Source organism: Dipteris shenzhenensis, chromosome 27 (genome assembly GCF_047967505.1).
Source record: "Dipteris shenzhenensis isolate YYH24624 ecotype China chromosome 27, Dip_SZ_1.0, whole genome shotgun sequence".
NCBI lineage: Eukaryota > Viridiplantae > Streptophyta > Polypodiopsida > Gleicheniales > Dipteridaceae > Dipteris > Dipteris shenzhenensis.
The window spans coordinates 17,424,910-17,444,435 of NC_141622.1; the positions used below are offsets into that span (position 1 = coordinate 17,424,910).

Genomic DNA, 19,526 nt, shown 5'->3' on the forward strand with positions numbered 1-19,526 from the left:
AGGGCTACCCTCTGGTCTTTTTTCTGTTTTTGTTCATGATTGAGGCAACAGGGTATTTTCTCAAATCATAAGAGGCAGGCCTTGTTGGCATGCACCTTCCGACCTCGTGAGCTCTTGGAGCTGGTAGATGATACGGCCCTTTATGTAGAGGGCACAACCGCCATCTTCGAGTGGATGAGGTATCTTTTAGAGATCTATTACTCGGCATCAGAGTCCAATATCAATTCCTCACTATGTTAGAGAAAGTGCTCACTTGGGGAGTCATCTTGGCATTGCATGGATACCTTGAGGCTAGACGGCACATTACTTGGGCTGCCAAGTGGGATGGATATCTCAACAGATCACAAACAGCTCTGGTGCTAGAGAAGCTCAGCCAGGTTGCCTTTAGCTGGCAGAACCATCATGGTGAACAAGGTTCTTTTGGCTAAATGTGGCACATAGCATTGTGTTGGTCGAAAGTAAAGATATTGTCCAAAATATTCCTCTACAGGACAAAAAATATTCCTCTACAGGACAAAACATGTCAGCATGTCATGGATGATATCAAGGATGAAACATAACTTCTATTATAGGCTGCTGGCAGTAACTAGCTTAGGGAAATTGAGAAACTAGAGAGCAGGAATAGCAGAAGTAGAAATACAAGGAAAAGAAAAGGAAAAGTCACTCTTACTAGGAAGAGGGCATGGGACGTGACAGCTCCCACGAGGTTAGCTAGCTTGATGCTAGATTAAGTCCCTCTTGCATGTGCAGCCAGTAAGGCTGATGCTTGAAAGTACCAATAATCATAGAATGGAATTTGAAGTGGTCCAGCACACAATTGTACATGGGATAATGCAACAAGGGTACCACATGGCAAGCCCTCATGCAAGCCTAATGACACTACTACGTGTACAAGGAAAATACTAGAGTGTTTACAATTAGTGGGACCCTTTTGTAGACTACCAACGTCCATTACTTAGCTGCCTGCTAAAGTAGAACTCACTACTGTTACAATCCCCTCCTACTTACGAAAATTTTGTCCTAAAAAATGGACACAAATGATACAACTGAATGGAAGAAAGTATGTATAGACATTGCAAACAGATGTGGGCAGAAAGGGCTCCAATTCAGCTCAACAGATAGGGAAACTCTTGCAGAATGCTCTCAGGCTGCCATGAAGAATCATCCTCTGGTAACCCCTTCCATTTAATGTAGTATTCTGTCAAAACTTTATTTTTGATGATTTTGTCTCTGTAACCCAATATCTTTTCTTGTATGTACTCTATCTGTTCCAATTCATCCATGGGAGGCGATCCTGCAATAACTGGAATATTTGCTCCCACGTGCTTTTTGAGCAAGGACACATGGAATACATAATGGATCTTGGTGGAGATAGGCGGTAGGCTAAGTCACCGACTCCCTTGAGAATTTTGAAAGGACCGTAGAATTTGTGAGCTAGTTTGGTGTTGGCATACCCTTCAATGAGGCATACCTATGCTTGTGCAACCTGAGATACACCCAATCTCCTTCCTCAAAACACCCAATCTCCTTCTTGAAACTCCACATCCCTTATGTAAATTATCCTTGGCCATTCTCTTTACTTTAATCTCTCTCTGTGAAGATGTCGAGCAAAGACCCTTCAGTTGATGTATTTGTATATCTTGTTATATGTACAATTGAGGATGTCAGCAACTTGCCTTTCAAAGCTACAAAGGGCTTACATGAACTCTAATGTGAGGCTTTCTTTGCTCTTTGCTACACTGAGACTACCATAGGACACATTTCCCTTCTTTGAAATCATGGAACTGTCTTCGTGTGTCATAACTTCTTGGTTTGCTTTCTTGTTCCCAACAGCAGCGACAAATGTGTGTGAAGTTTCATAGTTATCTGAAAGATACTAGGGAAGGATAAGGATAGAGATTACTAGTTATTTGAAAGGTACTAGAGGTGGATAAGAATAGAGATAACTTGTGTTTCCTATACATCAAACTATTATGAATTCATGTCAGGAATCAATGAGTGCCGTATTCCATTGGTGATAATGACGTCTGATGATACACACCTGAAAACATTGGAACTGTTGAGAGCAAATAACAACTTTGGAATGCATAGTGATCAGATCCACCTTCTGAAGCAGGTTTGATATCCTTTCCAGAAGTGTTGGTTTTTGGGGTGCTTGCTTTATTGACATGCTGAGATGGCGAGGTGAATTGTGTTGACTGCTCCAAGTTTACTTGAACAATAACCTTCATCAACTTGGATTTTTTTAAAAGCTCGGTGCTCGGTGGATGCAATATATAAATGTTTTCTTGTTTCAAGGCTGAAGCATGAATAATGGAAATACAGGATAATAAAGATAACGTTACCTCCTATAGCCAACAAAAAAGAGCTTGATGTATTCTTCTGTTTCAAAAGAAATTTTCATGTGCATGTGGCTCACATTTTACAATTCATATTCAAATGTTCTGGCCATACAACAGTTCTGAAATACGTTTTAATGCTCTATGTTGTCAAAAGAGTAACTGAAAACTGTTCAATTTTGAGAGGTATGACCTTTCCCAGTTTTCTTTTCTGATTTAGAGTCTTTTAAGCAAAGCTGCATAACCTAGGTCTTACCCCTTCCTACCAGCACTCTAGCGGCCCCTTCTTCCTATCCAGTGCCCTTTTGCCTACGTTTTCCTTTTTTTTGCATGTCAGGCTTATGCTCCCCATGGATATGATAAGGCTTTCATGGGTTGTAAATGAGTTTATATCAAGAATCTGACTTCAGTTCAATGAGGGAGTCTAGGGTTCCCGAGAGGATGGGTAATTATTTTTTACACAGTATCTATGGCACTATGTCATGTGTCACTGCAGGACTTAATGTAGTTCTAGGGTTTAGGGTTTCCTACAAACAGCCATTGTTTTTTTGTATTTGAAAGTTGTGTGCAATTGATTTAAGCTTCACAAGCTTTCTGCAACGCATCCGAGCAGCAATGCACAAAGTAGATGGATTAATGGCGAAGGTTGTCGCATCCTACATGTAGTTGGGAGGTCTTTTCTTTGGACCAATTTTCACGATGCGACAAGCGATGCAGGCCCGATCGAGCAAGGGGTATGCCACAATTTCTAGACTTGAGCGGCATTGCTTTCACTTTCATTTCCAGGATCCCCGGACTGCGTCTCTTCTCTTTTGACTCCTTGGTCTACCCAGTGGGAATGTATGGTAGTCGTGCCAATTCTCTTGTTGTCATGGATTGATCCATAGTAAGCCGTCAGTCCCACATCAGATCATTTCGGCTGAGTTTGGGTATCACCACTATAGCTTGACGCAACATTTTAGGTGATCACATATTCCCTATAGAGTCAGGGATTATGGCTCCTTGACCTCAGGACGGCGCATTTTACCATGGCTGGCCTTATCCTCATCCATGACATTAGCAGTTGAAGGTGATCAAAGGTGTTGGTAGGCTCATACACGTGATCAGAGGTGTTGGCAGGCTCATACATGTCGATGGTTTGAGAGCGTGGGACTCCATATGGACAGATTGCCCCCCTTTCACTATAACCTTGAGGCCCCATTTGTTCTATTGATTTGCCATGAGGGTAACTGGGTTATCTGGGAGGATCTCATGCAGCTACACATGTTTAGAACCTTGATAGCCTCTAGTGAGCTTCTTGTGAAGCTCATCGTCAACAGGGATCATTGCTTATGGATATCAGAGGAGTGCTTCATCAATCCACTTAACTATACACAAATCCACCTCCCCCACTCTTTGAGGATTTCGAAGGGGCAATTCCGTTTTTCCTCACACCGACTACACATTGAGACTAGATGGCGGGCTAAGGGCATACCTAGAGAGCACCGCATTAAAGTTTACCTGTGTTGGTCACACAAGAGATGATATGCTCACTTGATGCACGCTTTACCAACACAGAGTTCAAGACTGCTCTCTCCGCCATTCATAAGGGCAAATGCCCTGGTTCTGATGGTCTTACTCCTTTTTTTTGGGATATGATAGGTGATCATATTACTTCAGCCCTGTAGAGCGTTTGGGACTCGGGTGAGATGCCTGACTCACTGACCGAGGGACTCATACACCTTATTTTGAAAGGTGGCAACAGGAAATTTGTATCCCATTGGAGACCCATCACTCTTTTGGGCACTCTATACAAAATCCTTGCCAAGGCGATCAGTATCCGATTGCAGCCCCTTCTTCCAGACCTCATCCATGATACTCAGACATTTGGAAAGCCACATAGTGGGCTATGCAGAGAGGGCAGAGGCTGGCAGTTCTACTTCTGGACTTTGAGAAAGCGTATGACAGAGTAGATTGGGGTTTTCTTGAGGGCACTCTTCTACGATTTGGATTTTCAGATGCATGGATTAGAGGGGTGGCCTCCCTTTACAGATCAGCCCACAACCAGGTTTTGATTGGAGGGGTAAGGGGTGACAGGTTTCAGATTTTCAGATCAGTTCGTCAGGGATGCCCTTCAGCCCCCTTCCTCTTTCTTTTTGTGGCAGAAGCTATGAGTATCTTCCTTAGATCTCAGGCTGAGCTTTATGGGTTGAGATTGCCCTTGAGACAGGATCAGGAGCTTCTTGACTGTGAGTTGGTTGATGACATTGCTATTTTTATTGAGGCCTCTTCTCAATCACTTGATTCTTTCCGGACAGCTTTGGATATTTTTTGCTCAGCTGCAGGGGCACACATTAACTGGCATAAATCCTTTGGCTTTTGGATCAGTGATGAGGACACTCCAGGATGGTTAGTTGACATTGGCTTTTCCTGGATTCAGAGGGGTGTTCATGTCAGATATTTGGGATGCCAGGTAGGATTAGGAATCTCTCCAGCACAGCAGTTTGCCCCAGTACCAGAAAGTAAAAGAAAAAAGCTCATTTTTTGGAGCTCAGTCAAACTCAACCTTGCCCCTAGAGTTGTGGTAGTGAACCAGGTTCTCTTGGCCACCGCTTAATTTGTGTGTTCTTGCTCGTGTCGGTCTAGGGATTGCATCACTCAGCTAATTAGACCAGTCAGGAATTTTGTCATGGCAAATGTTGCAGCGAGGCCTAGGAGACCATTATTCTCCTTACATGGGAAGGGGGCCTTAATATCATTGACTCGGACTTGCAGTGCAGGGCATTGCTTTGTAAGGTGGTGGTGAGGGGACTCATGCTTGGGCAGGAACCTTGGAAGGATTTCGTTTTTGGACGCATTCAGGCTTGCACACCTACCTTGGGAGATGATTGGGTGGACAGCCCTCGCTGGTTTTTTACTTCCGCCTCTCTCAGGTCTCCTACCTCTCCACTCATGACTGCATCCTAAAAGCTTGGGGGAGCTTCATGAACACTCTTCGAAGGGTTCCGCCCTCTACCCTTGAAGAGATTGATAGGTAGCCGATCACTTGGAACAATAGTATACTTGATGAGCATGGTAGACCACTGGGCACTTCCCATTATATGCAGTGGTCTATATGGGAGAGAGGCCCCGCCTACACAGTAGGCACTTGGAAGGCTTTTATCAGGCTACCTGAGGATCAGAGGCTACAGTCCGTGAGTCACTCTAGAGGGGTAGCACGCAGGATTCAGCAGATAGATGCAACCATCCCGGTGGAATGGACAGTTGAGATGCCTATTACTTCCACCACTTGGATGGGAGCTTTTTCGAGGACAGCAATTCCTCTATAGGTGATCGCTCTTCAAGATCTCGGGAAATATGCTCTAGTCTTTGACGTTGGGGATGGACTCTCTAGATCCACGGATGATATTCTTCTAGAGGTTGCCTTTCAGCCTATCAGGATTGCTGGTTTTGTGGACCATGTAGTGGGCTTGCAGTGGTACTTAGACCCCGACCCTCTGCTCTTGGCCCTGGGATCCTGGAGGTTGTGGTTATATGGAGGTGCACCTATCAGGTGCTTGCAGTGGGACCCAGAAGAGTGGGAGTGGATAGATCATGGGCATCGAGAGAGGGGGATTCCCTTCCTTTGTTCCACGGTTGGTAATGCCAAGAGATTTCAGTTGAGCAGTAGAGGTTGGATTCCCTCTAGAGCCCCCCATTGGGATAGCTTCTTCATCACCGCAGATTTGCGTAGGAATTTCTAGAGGAGGCCTTGGAAATCCCTCAGAAATAGAAAGATCACTTTTTCTTTTGGCTTTCTATTCATGGAGGGATTGCAGTGAACCTGTGGAGATCACGATTTGGGGCTGATCCTACTTGTCCTCGCTGTCATTCTGCAGAGGAGTCAGTGCGACATTGCCTTTGGGACTGCAATCAAGCGAGAATTGTTTGGAAAGGAGTTACTCGGATACTCATCATTTTTCATACTTCCCCTTTCTTTGGGGCTCGGTCGCATGGTTATCCCTTACTGGGCCCCATGTGTTTTATGAGGGTGAGCCTTCTTCTTGGGCACTCTCGATCCGCCGGCAGGAGATAGAGCCCTGCTCTCTTCAGGATGTACCACATATTCCTTTCAGAGCTTCACATGTTTCAGTGGACACCTCTTGGGAGATTTTGGCTAGCATTTCCTCTTGGCACATTTGGAGAGCCAGATGCACAGAGGCCTTGGATGACACCCAGATACACCCATCACAGGTGTTCACGGGTATTTGGAGTGACACGGTTCACACTTTGATAGCCATATGGGCTAGCATGCAGGGCCCTTCACGGGCAGCCTCTTCTAGGAGGACTGTATTTCTTCGAGTTTGGAGGGGTTCTCCCTTTTTCTCGGAGGTTGCTACCGGATTGAGATGGCACTATCAGCCCCAATCCTTTCTTTTTGGCTCTTGAGCTTTTCATGCATTGCATGGTATTTCCCGTATGGAGCTTGCTGTAACGGTTTTCTTTAATACTTAATAGAAGTCTCTTTTTTGCCAAAAAAAAAAAAAAAGCTCAAACTGATGACTTAATAATTCACAAGTCAATAGAAATGCTTTCTTCTCAACTCTTTATCATGGATCATCCATAGTTTCTTCACCTCTTCTCCATTTGAACCTCAAATCTTCATTATTGGTGATCATGAATTCCTACACTGGTCCCATTGTTTGAAAGCCATCCACATGCAATTCTTGGGAACTTGAGTACAAAATCCAGAAGGCCCTATCATTGAGTTTGAAATGTTGGAGTTTGGGAATGAGGGATATTTTGTAAGTATGAGATGACAAGGCATGGGACCCAATCTTTCAAACTCAAATGTGTACTCTCCTTTTCCCCCAAACTCTTGAAATTAAATCAAACATCTATTTGGACTCAAAACTAGGTAAATAGGAAGATCAAAGGGCATGGTACCAACTGGACTTCTAGAGTTCTACATTTTTCACTAAATGTAACTATCATGGCCAAAAAATTATCACTCCCTAAGGAAGACAGTCCTCTTTGTAGATGATGCCCGGGAAGACCCTTGCATGCTCCCCCAAATGGCCACCAAGGTGTGTTCAGTATCCGTCCAATTATTTGGGAGGGTGGATTTGGTAGCATCTAAGGCCTTTGTGCATTTGGATCTCCATATATGCCATGCTGACATGCTCACAAGCATCTCCTATGAAGTATCAACAAAAATCTGTGCATGTATGTAACATCAATCCATTCCCACTCCCCGGGGTTCCACTGCAAATACTTTATGGGGACGACTCCATAGAGCCAAAGCCTCCATGAACCCAAGGGAATGTGCATTGTTTCTAAGTTAGGGTCTCTTGAAGCCAAAAGGCTATGCAGTACATGACCTACAACCTGACAGGCTGAAATGGAATATGCATAAGTATTCTCATCTATAGACGTGGACAACTTGCCCCCAGAATGAACATCAAAGATTGAGCCATCCATGTCTGATCATCGTTATCCCATGACCTGAAGCGGGATCCCTATTCTTGTAAAGGTCTCTAGCCAAGTAGAATGAGAGCAAGGCCTGTCACTTGCATGAACCCATTCTGCTGAATTCTCCTCTGAGGTGACTCAATAATTGGAGTTTACGATCATGTAGAAGGGTTTTGAAAACCATCCATGAACCTACAAAGGAAGCGAAACCTCTCTCCCCCTCCCTTCTAGACCACTACATATAATGAGAGCTACCAAGTGGTCTATCATGATCATCGAGTGTGTAGTCATTCCACATGACAAGCTGCCTATCAATCTCTTCTCGAAAAGAAGCTTTCAGGATAGCAGTTATAAAAGGGGAGGAGGGAATTATGAGACGGGCTGAGGTGAAGATCCACCAGGTACTATCCATCCAATCTCCACCTATGGAAGGAGAAAATGATTGTATGCTTTGGATGACAAAATCCTTCCATGGTCTGTGTAAGTCTCTAACCACCACCTAGCATAATAAGGCTTTGCTCTGCAAGTCTGGATCTATTATTTAGAGGCCTTTGTGCGTGGGAAGGTTCAAAGTCTCCTAAGCCACCCTGGCTTTAGTGCCTTCCAAACCATGTAGTCCAATTTCTTATGGGCCGTTGAAGTTGAGTGATACAATCCCTAGACTGGCACCAACAAGAGGAAACAAACCATGCCATGGCCAGCAGAACCTCGTTGAAGACCACCACCCTCGAAGCAAGATCAAGTTTGGATGGCTTCAAAAGAGAAGGTTCCTCCTGATATTGTTCAACACGGGCAGATTGTTGCGAAGGAGAGATGCCCGCACTGACCTGGCAGTCCAAGTATCTAATAGAAACACCCCTCTGGATCCGCGTAAAACCAAGATTAGCCCCCCAGACTAGAGTGCCCTCATCACTAATCCAAAAGCCATTGGATTTGTTCCAATCGCTGTGTGCACCTGCTGCATTGCTGTTTTACATATTCAATTTTGGGATCTTTAGAGGGTGACACTACAAGAATGCAATAAGAGTACCTTATAATGCAATAAGAGTACATAGTGGTGAGCATACAAAGACACAAAGCAGGTCAGGCGAGCAGAATAGCCATGACCTAGTGGGGAGTTACAAGATGGGCAGCTAAGGTCAATGGTCTTAATGAGGGGCTTCTAGAAAAACCTGGACAGAATTAGTGCTGTGTGCACTTAGGGAGAGAGAGAGCCATTGGCAACGTAGAAGATCGGGCTCTAGTACAAGTAGTGTCATTGGGGGGGGTCAAGCCAACTCCCAAAGTTCCATCACCCTCCTCCCCTATGAGGTTAATTGCTTAAAGAGACTCACCTTCTTGAAAAACTTCCTTTCACAAAAGCAAAGAGGGAGAAGGGTGGAGAGGGAGCACAAGTGTTGGGAGAGGGACTAGGTAAGGGGTGAGGAGTGGAGAATAGAGAGGAGGAAAGCGAGGTCATCGAATATAAGGTGGGAGGAGAGATTTTTGCTTTTCTCGCAATAGAGATGTGAAAGAAAGCATCACGCGGGGTTTTGGGTTTAAGCCCCTAGCATCGCCATATAGCGATACTAGTCAGTTACTATAAAGCGACATATATATCCAAAAAGCGTCACTATATAGCGACTAAAAAAGGCAAAGTGCCGTCATCGGGATACCATTCCAAAAGGTAATGATTGAGCAAAGGGACCGGGTGGCCTTTCCATGTTCTTTTCACCCAAAAGGTGAGGTAAATAGCAGAATATATTGGGCGTCTCTCATACCATCGTGGCTCCACTTTTTAGATGATTGATACTTATGGCATGTACAGCACCATGGAGTAGGTACATAGAAGGAAGGCAGATAATCTGCAAGGAAAGATTAGAAGTTCTAGCAATCAACGCAACCCAAGCTAGGGTTTCTAAGATGATCTGTCCAAAGACTCGTGAGAATGTCCTTGTTGATGTGGTTAGGCTCAATTCAAAGGCACAGAAAGTTATGAGACTTGGCCTCAAAGAATTTGGTGTAGAGGAAGGTGATCATAGGGTGCTACTGTATCCCAAAAATAGATGGACTAAACGTAGGGATCCCTTCAGCTTGTAGCTCGTTTTCAGCTGAGACCTGGACTTAAGTGGGTCCACAGTTCCCTCTTTGGGGTATACATAAGGATGCCCACATGGTGCACAAGGGGGCATAAAGTGTTAGTGTCACCCCCTCAATAGGGCATCACTGTAGGAACTCGTGGCTTGATTTTTTTCACCGTTCTTTCCCATAGCACATGCCGGCTACTTGATGTGCATTGGGTGGCAATGTGCAGCTTTTAAACAGTTAGGCTAGCTGGTGGATCTGGGCAATGATGGACAAAAGGGATGACAAGGAGAACTTGCATAGAGTGGGCATCATATGTGAGGATGTGACACACTCAGATGGTGGAGAGCAGCGACATGGGAAGTGCAGTGGGCAGGACGTGGGGGGGGGGAGACGCAATGAGGTCAACAACAGCTCTACTGGGGGTGGGGCAGCGGGGACGGGCAGTTGAAGAGTGAGAGCAGCGTTAGTAGGGTTTTTTTTTTTTTTTTTTTTGCTCTAGCAAGTTTCTTTCTTACTTAATAGGGTTGACTGAGTCACTGGGTGTATTTTTGGAATGGTTTACAAATCACTTATTTTAAGGATTATTTTTTGTAGGAAAAAAAGTTTTGTTACCATATCTCCAGTCTAAGGAAAAACTGGAACCTAGATACAGCTGGCTAACCACACTTGTCTGGACATTTTTAGTCCCTCGTTCTTGTGATATCAGTAATTTTGTTCAGTATGCATTGACACAAGAGTAGGATGGTAGTAAGGATCAGGACAGTGGAAAACACCAATGCAATCGACGAAGGACAAAGAAAGGGCAAGCAAAGGATAAGGGAAGACACATGAGCAAGGAGAGACATTCCAAGGTGGAGGAAAGGAGAGGTGAACATGAAGATAAAGAGATGTAGAGAGAGATTACAAAAAATGAGACACTCATTCTTCTTGATTTTATTTACCTCAATGAGCTAGAGTTTGCCTTTCAGCCTAGATAAGGACTACGTGTCTACTTTTGCTTTCAAATTATTTTGTAGTGGAAGCAATATCACAATTATCAAAGCAATGCAGAAAGAATTAGCTAGAAACTTGAAGATTTTGCATTTCTGAGCAAGTTCCTTTTAATATTGCTTATATTGTTTAATGCATTTGACTTGATGTTCCTATGAGTTTTAAGTGTTTCTGTTTTTTTCTTAGCTATTTGCGCTTGAAACCTCTTGGGAACCTGACAGATGTATTTGCAGTACAGGAAAAAGTAGCATGCTTAGCAGATAATGAGGCAAGTTTAGCCTTGGACCCTTCAGATAAGTATACAATACAGGTACTTTTAGAATGCCTTCACTATTTTTCTTCATCAATAAATATGTGGTGGGTAGATGCCATATTTATTGGATTTCTGCATTATCACGATTCACAGTGAAAACAAGAAAGAGAGAGTGCTCATGACTAGAAAAGAAGGTGCATTTTTAGAAAACAATGCGAGAGAGTGGAGCTCGTTCAATATCGTTTGTGTTTACTAATATACAATTTAGCTGTCAAATGTGATACCCCTTAGCAGTTTGCAAAAGATCTCTACAAGATCGTACCATTAGATTCTCTATGGGCAATATTTTATTGTGTTTGTCGTGTCTTTTCTATGGAGGGGTGATTGTCAATGTTGATAGAATATTGAAAGTCTTGCAACAAGCACACGCGTGCGCATACACACACATGCATGCATGCATGTGCACACGCTTTGTTTTGTAGAGGGAATTTTGCATTAAGAAAGCATTTACATTCATAGCGCGAGCACACACACACACACTTTTTTTTTAGTGAAATCTTATATTTTTGTGTGGAAAACCTCAAAAGAGGTAAAAACCCACCAATAAGTACAAGAAAAAAAATTACAAGTAAAGCCTCAGAGCAAAAGTCATGAGGCAGCCAAGTAAAAAGTTACATATCAAGCTAGAGGAGGATCAAACAGAGCATCCTCCAGTTTCAAACACACTTTTTTTTGTGAAACCAGTAGCTATATTATTAACATGAAATCAATGTACATGGCATTAGACTCCAAAAGGAGCCTAATGGAAAAACTCAAAAACAGTCAGAAAAACACTTCAAGACTAGTAGCATCCAAGTCCTTTGCAGCATAACTATCATATAAAGATTGCTTGAGGAACATTCTGAAGAAGGCATATGCCTGAGGAAACTGTTGTCCCATCCTAGAATGCAATCTCTGTGTCCAAATGGTCCATAGTAGCCAGAAACGAGCCCAGTGAAAGAAAAGGAGGAAAGGAAACATCTGAGATGAGAAGCATCCAAACATCCAAAAGAGTTTCCCGAATCTGATAGAGGGAAATCGAAGCCGCAGGAAATGAGAGACATGAGTGAGCAATACTCGAGAGTGCGGGCAGGACCATAACAAGTGGGGAACTGTCTCGCGGGGATGAGAGCAAGGAGGGCATGAAGAGGAAGCAATACGACGTGCTGCCAATTTCACCCCAACGGAAAAAGCTCCCACTATACATCTCCAAAAGAAAAGCCTCTGTTTCAATGGCAATTTGGCTTTCCAAATTTTCTTGAGTTGTAATTGCCACCAAGATAAAGGCCCATCCAAATTCCAAAGAGTGTTGGCATGCTTATCAATCCATGGTGGTGGAAGAAGGAACCTGTAGACCATCGAGAAAGTGAGATTATGCATTGAAAGTGAACAGGTAGCAGGAGATGAGGAAACCAGATTCCAGTCCAGTAGTCTGTCCTGTACAAACAGCGGAGGAACAGGAACAAATGGCTGCAACATAATTGTAAGTGTTCTCCAAATGGGTCTATGATGCAGACCCAAGGGGAATGTCCTGCAAGCTTGTGGAAATGAAAGCACATAACCATGTTGATCCACAACATCTCCAACAATTCTTATGCCCAATTTCATAATATTATATGCTTTAATAGGTGCCTGTAAAGCAAGAGGCGATTCAAACACCTTGCTCCAATGGATGCTTTCCAAGCGAAGAGAATTACCATGATGGGAAGAAGCACCTGACCATTTAGCATAAGAAAGAATTCTCTTCCAATCATGAATAAAAGCAGTAGAAACAGGATAACCAAGAATTTTTCCGTGAAAAGTGGTCATGACTGCTTCCCAGTGATCTGTAATCCAATGCCCATATGAATGGGACGTCATGTTTCCACACATAGCTGCTAACATAATAGCCCATGGCTGTTTTTGCTGGAAAAAATCAGCAATCATAGTGCTCTTTCTTGCTAACATATGAAATTGAAGATTGAGTATATTCCCCCATGAGTCTTAGGAGAACAAACAGACTGCATGGGAAGTAATCGCAAAGCCTTTTTGTGAGATTTGCTTTTCCAAAATATCTCCATAGCCTGGGACATATAGGAAGCCAAGTGCCTGATAGACCATGGAAGAAGAGGCAAGTAAAATTGCACGTATGCCATAATGATGGACTGCACTATCCGAAGTCGAACATGTAGAGGCCAAGTGGACAAATGCCAGTATTCCAGCTTCTTGTTAATCTTTTGAAGCACCCATTTAAGCTGTTGTTGAGGGGTAATATTCCAGCCAATGGGATACCCTAAATGCCTCACAATGGTATGGGATGAAATAATGTGGCCTAGCCAGAGAAGTGCATGCCAATCAGCTTCTTTCAATGCTAGAAGATTTGACTTCTGAAAGTTAATATGCAGTCCAGCAGCTATGCCAAAATCATTCAGAGTCTGCATCAAGTGAGAGAGGTCACTTTGAGAATTCCCGGGCATAAAATATGAATCATCAGCATATGCCTGTGCAAGAAATGGCTGTGCTCCTGGAATTTGCAATCCATGAAGGTGCCCTGTCGCTGCAAGATGGTCCATATGCAACAATAATGGATGAGTAGCAATAGCATACAGTAGCGAACTAAGAGGGCAACCCTGTCTCACTGAGCGGGTCATAGTCCAGGTTCTTGACAACCCATCGCCAAGCAAACACTGCGCAGTGGCATGGGAATAGAGCCAGTAAATAATATGGACCAGCCGAGGACCAAATCCCAACTTATGCATGGTCTGAGAAATAAAATCCCAATGGACAGTATCAAATGCTTTTGCAATGTCCACCTGCAGAATGAGAACATCTTGTTTGGAATATTTAGCATACTCAATTGCAAGCAAAGCATTGGAAATATTGTCAGTAATCTGCCTTCTGGGAACAAACCCATACTGCCTGGGATGAAGTCCTGCTTGCAAAATAAATCGAACCCTGAGGACGATCATTTTGGCAATGAGTTTGTAAATGACTGGCATAAGAGATATGGGCCGCCAATCAGCCATTGTCTCACACAACCTTTTTTTGGGGATCAATTTGACAAGGCCATGTTTCCAAGAAGGAGGAAGAGATTGTTCTGCCCAAGCATGATTGATCATAAGAAGAAGAGTGTTTTTGAGATCACCAGCCAAGAAGTGTTGGTTGTGTTCTTGTAAAGAAATTACATCGGGGTGCATTCTATGTACATAGTGCCAAAAAAGTCTCCACTTATTGACATTGCAGAGACCTTGAACATTGTATGTAATGCAAGTGATTGAAGTAGACATAGAAGGTATGTACAGCCGAACCAAAAAGCATAGTAAAGATATAAGTTGTCAGGCCTCAGCCATGACATCAACATCCACCTGGCCTCCTAGATCATCAACCCACAGTTGAGAAGTGAGGCTATCAGCAGGGGTAGAGGCCTGACTAGGGGTGGAAGTAGAGGCATCCCAATGGCGAGATTGTAATGGTCGTGGCTTGAGCGCAAATACCTTTTTGGGTTGCTGCCATGCACCCTGGGGAGAGGCATGAGATTCTAAAATCTTGCCCTTTCCTTTATCCTTTGCTTGGCTGAAATCTGAACCACATTTTCTTTGGGAGGGATAGATTTAGATGCCACATCACCCAATTTGCTAGGCATAGCCTTAGGCCCCGGACCATAAGTTGAAGGGGAAGTGTTTTCTGGAGCAATAGCTGTAGGTGGGAGTTGATGCAGAACTGCAGGACATTGTGAGGCTAAGTGACCAAATTTATGACAAGTGAAGCATGCACTTGCAAATACTCCCCATTTCAAGTCGAAATATTTTTCACCTAAGGGAACATCCTCCACCTCTACCGCAATGGAAGGAGGGGTTGGATGATCTGTATCCCAAAGAACACAAAATCGATTGCGATTACCCGAAGGACAGGGTGGGCATACAACTTGCCCCAAAGTAGCAGCCAGACTTGGTAACTCAGCCCTCATATAATCCGGAAAATCCACTACCTCAACCCATACAGGGCAGTGATGTCGAATGAGACCATGATAATCCTTATTTGGCGACCATGGCATGACATGCACCATTTGTCTGCCATAGAATAGAGGTGACATTTCCAATATTTGCTGACGATATGAGGCATCCATAAAGTGCACTTCATAAAAAACTCGAGAAGCAAAATATACTCCTTCAACAAAGCAACCTCCCAACAAAGCCTGAACCCACTGAGCCACATCATTTGCTGAAGGTAATTTTCCTGGAAAGAAAATGATAACTGCTTGCTGAGAGAACTTTCGGAGAGGAGCGACCAAAGAGGGCAGCTTCAGCTTATACTTTAGGGCCGGGGGAGGTTTGGCCCACTCCTTCCGGCTATGGTGAAATTCATCTTTGAGCATGTCAAAAACATAGTGAGCATCTACAGAGGCTGCAGTAGAGAAGTCAACTTGCTGTCTTTTGGAATCCCGGGACGAGTCCTTCCGGGAATAACTTTTGAGCTGGTCTTCCATGGAGGTAAACAGGGCAAGATTGATGAAATAGCAGGAAAAAGCAGAATTGTGCAGAAGGTTTTGTACAGGCAGAAAGTACGGAAATAGCACGGGGCAATCAGTGCAGATTGCACGGACTGTACGGAACCGTACAGAATGTACAGATGTACGGAGGGGGCTGTACGGAAAGAGCTGAGCCGTACGGGAGTGCTGATAGGGCGCGCAGAAGCTGTACGGAGGAAGAAGATTGGACGGGGATGCACACACACACACACACACGCGCGCGTGTGTGTGTGTGTGCACACAAATTTTGTGTGTGTGTGCGCTTTATGGAAGGACCACAATCAGAGGATCTCAGGTGATCCTTCTCTTGCCAAGTATCAGCTCTTCCGTGCATCGTTACGACAATCACTGAATGATTGTCTACATGCATGGGACTTAGATTTATCCTACTTTCTTGCCATATAATGAGGTTTTTAAACATTTGTAGCAGTTTGTCCCTCTTTGGGACTGCTTTTGGTAATATAATGACAACTAGTTTTCACCCCAAAAAAAAAAGTTTTCTACAAGTGTGGGACTTAGATTTGTCCTGATTTCTTGTCATATAATGAGGTTTTTTTATTTTTGTAGCAGTTTGTCCCTTTCTTTGGGACTGTTTTTTGTAATATAATGACCAACTAGTTTTCACCCCAAAAAAGGTGTTTGTGTGTGTGCGCGTGCGTATACTGCTACCTTTGGCAAGCATTTCTGGCTTTTTGGGATTCACCCACGCAGATAGGAGTTCGAGTTATTTTGTTCTGGGTTCGTTACTGGGCACTGTGGACTCTATGGAAGGACAAAATCATAGAGTCTTTGGTGATCCTACTTTTTCCACTTTCCTTTTTTGCAGACGCTCTCTGCAGCAACCTTTTTTTGATTGTCTGCAGACCCATTACATAGACTATGATGTATACTTGTCATATACTGAGATTTTCAGTTGATGTACTTTTGAGCTGCCCTTTCGGGGGAAGCTACTGTGTAATTAAAAATGTGTAATTAAAAAGAAACAAAATCTTCACAAAAAAAAGGTATGTGCACGCACGCATGTGTGTATGTGTGTGTGTGTGTGTGTGTGTGTGTGTGTGTGTGCATGCGTACGTGTGCGTGCGTGTGTGTGTGCGTGCGCTACGCGTGGGTGTGTATAATATTTTTAGGTTCTGAATTTTCTACGGAGTTGAGAACATATAGTAGAAAAGCCTGTGCAGATATGATGTCTTCTCACAACAAATGTTGAGAGCATGTCATTCATTTGTACTTTCGGCATAATGTACGTCATTTGAACTATGTGAAATCAACCCTTTCATTCACTTAGATTATTAGTCAGAATGCAAGTAGCAAGTTTACATGTATTTTCTAGAAATACTTTAGTGGTGTGTTAGGACCATTAATCACTACATTGACATGCTTATTTAGCATTAGGAGTGTTAATCATTTCTTTGAAACGTTTGTTATCTTTGCTGACAAGAAGAAGTTTTATATCCTTGTCAACGATTGGAATCTAGGAGTACTTGAATATTGTTTTTGCATTTTGAACGTATAAGTCCTCATTTTAATATGAATGGCTGTGACTGTAGAGAAAGCAGCATAGACACAATGACATGAATGTTTGTCAAAATAGTAGGCTGTCGAGCTCATTTATTTGGTATTTGTGGTGGTAGACAAAGCCACATGGTCATGGTGACGTGCATGCTTTATTGTACCAAAGTGGACTTTTATTAAAATGGTAAGGTGTTTGGTGCTGCTAAAGGGTATTCCTACCTCACATTGATGTTTCTGGATGAAAGAGATTGTATTTACAATCAAACAGTAAACCATATGCTTATTGTATTGTTGGGCAGGCAAGAACAAAACATCAAATGGATTCTATTTTTCCAAGACACAAATGGGCTTCTCTTCAAGGTTACTGCTTGCATTTAATGCTTTAGAGAAGGATTCTGACATCTTCCTGTGCTTCATTTCTATCTCATGGACATGTGATCTGCTCAGTGTGTTTTTTCAAGTGTTAAAAAAAAAAATTAAAGTACACACACATGTGCGTGGACATGCACACACCCCCAACATACATAGACATGTGTGCACCCCCCACATACCTTGACATGCGCTGTCATGTTCACATGCATGCACACATGCACGTGCATGCATGCACATGCACATGTGCACTCATATGCATGGGCTTGCACACAGACCCTCACATGCGCAGACATGCACATGTAGCTTACATCCATGCAGACATGTTAAGTATAATGGGTTTTCTTTAAGCAGCCTATATTACATATAGAAAAAGAGGGAAAATTGTTTTTAGACCAATTCTGGTTGTTGCTTGCACTCTTTTAATAAAATGTAAGTCAAAGGACCTATTGATCTTGTTTGCTGTTTGTTTCTTTAGGCCATACCTGCCTCTTTGGGGGTTAGTGGAGTAAGTGATCTAGATGTAAACTCATTAGCAGTCCCTCGTAAAGCTAAGGAGGCTATTGGTGGCATTTGTCGACTTACGCATGAAAATGGTATGCATGCTTAGGCTCTTTGCTCAATGATTTTCATTTGAAAAAGATGTGATAGTTACTTTCTACTTTCATTTCATGCTTTGAAATCTCTATTGTATGCAGTGTTTGAGGATGCTGCACTGAAAATCATTGTCACCAAACCAAAAACTTGTCGGGAGTTTATGTATGTTCTTGAATAATGTGAAGCTCTAGAAATAACATACTCGTGAGGAGTTTATATGTATTTGACTTGAATACCGTGAAGCTATAGAAATAATATACTTGGCCATCTAAGTAGTCATGAGACTTAAAATCCATTGTCTAAATGCTTGCATGTATAGGTAGAGGTGGTCTTAAGAAGAATAATCAACAAAATATTCTGTAAACATGACAAACATGCTTGAAACATCACTGACATTGATGGTTGCTCAATAGCTAACGATGGCTAATTTTCATGCTGTGGGTATTAACAATGGAAGGTTGATTTGACATTGGCTAGCCCAAAGAGGCCAAGGTGGCCCATAAAAACATTGAGGGGCATTTGATGGAAGAAGATTGTGTATTGATTGGATAAGGTGATAAAATGAGAGAAGGCCAAAGGTTTTTGTGAAAGAGGGGGCGCAGGGGGGGGGGGGGGGGTACAGAAAGAGAAAAGAAGAAAAAAGAAAGCTTGTTTAGAGTCTTTGAATTGACTGAAGGGTCTGGGACTAAAGGAAACAAATACAATAAAAGCTAAGGGGCAGAGCCACTAAAGCGGGCATCTACACCCAAGACTGATGTCTGGGACGAGAAGAACAAAGGAGAAGTACACCACAATATCTTTGCGGGAGGGCACATATAGCCTAGCATAACTGTCCATATGAGAGCCATGGGGGATCCCTACAAGAGAACTAGTCGATCAGCTATCCACCAACGTGTTGGGACCTCTATATGCTGCTTGGGGAACAAATCTGCTAGCTTGTTGAGGGTAGAAGAGATGTCTTGGCTGATTGTGGCTTTGGTGAGGGATAGCATCGTTGAGAGAGGAAGTTGAGAGAACACTATTAATGCCCATCCTTGGCAGCCTACTTGGGTCCCTCTCTCCTCCCCTATGATCTCCAAGAGGTGGTTTACTAATTGGCAAAGCGCCACCGTCACTCCTATAATTTATCTCCGCAAGTTAGAGAGTAAGGAGGAGATATCTGTAGTCCTCGTGTGGGTCAACATGACGAAAACTCTATTGTGCCGTGCTCTTAGATCTCAGCTACATCATGTCCTTGTAGCCTCTAGTCAGGGTCTTATGAGTCGAAGAAATTTGTGATCGTCCTCTACGCTCCAATGAGCCCTCCTATTGCGCTCGAAGCAGTCAGTCTCTATGTTGCTATGTCTCGACTAGGAAGATCGCCAATGCACCGCTGATTGGGATGGGCTAGTGCTAGATCCTTTGTCCCTATGCTACGTTG

The 19,526-nt window shown here is 43.3% G+C and overlaps 1 protein-coding gene across 2 annotated transcripts in view; it reads left to right on the forward strand.

The window, feature by feature from the left end:
* Positions 1 to 19,526, forward strand: part of USP (UDP-sugar pyrophosphorylase) — a 169,561-nt gene that overhangs the window by 61,696 nt on the left and 88,339 nt on the right. For both annotated transcript variants that reach the window (XM_087398368.1, XM_087398367.1), the window contains exons 7-11: positions 1,989 to 2,116; positions 11,065 to 11,136; positions 17,260 to 17,324; positions 17,440 to 17,500; positions 17,988 to 18,105. In XM_087398368.1, coding sequence (XP_087254494.1) covers positions 1,989 to 2,116; positions 11,065 to 11,136; positions 17,260 to 17,324; positions 17,440 to 17,500; positions 17,988 to 18,105 — 444 coding nt within the window. The remainder of the gene's footprint in view (positions 1 to 1,988; positions 2,117 to 11,064; positions 11,137 to 17,259; positions 17,325 to 17,439; positions 17,501 to 17,987; positions 18,106 to 19,526) is intronic.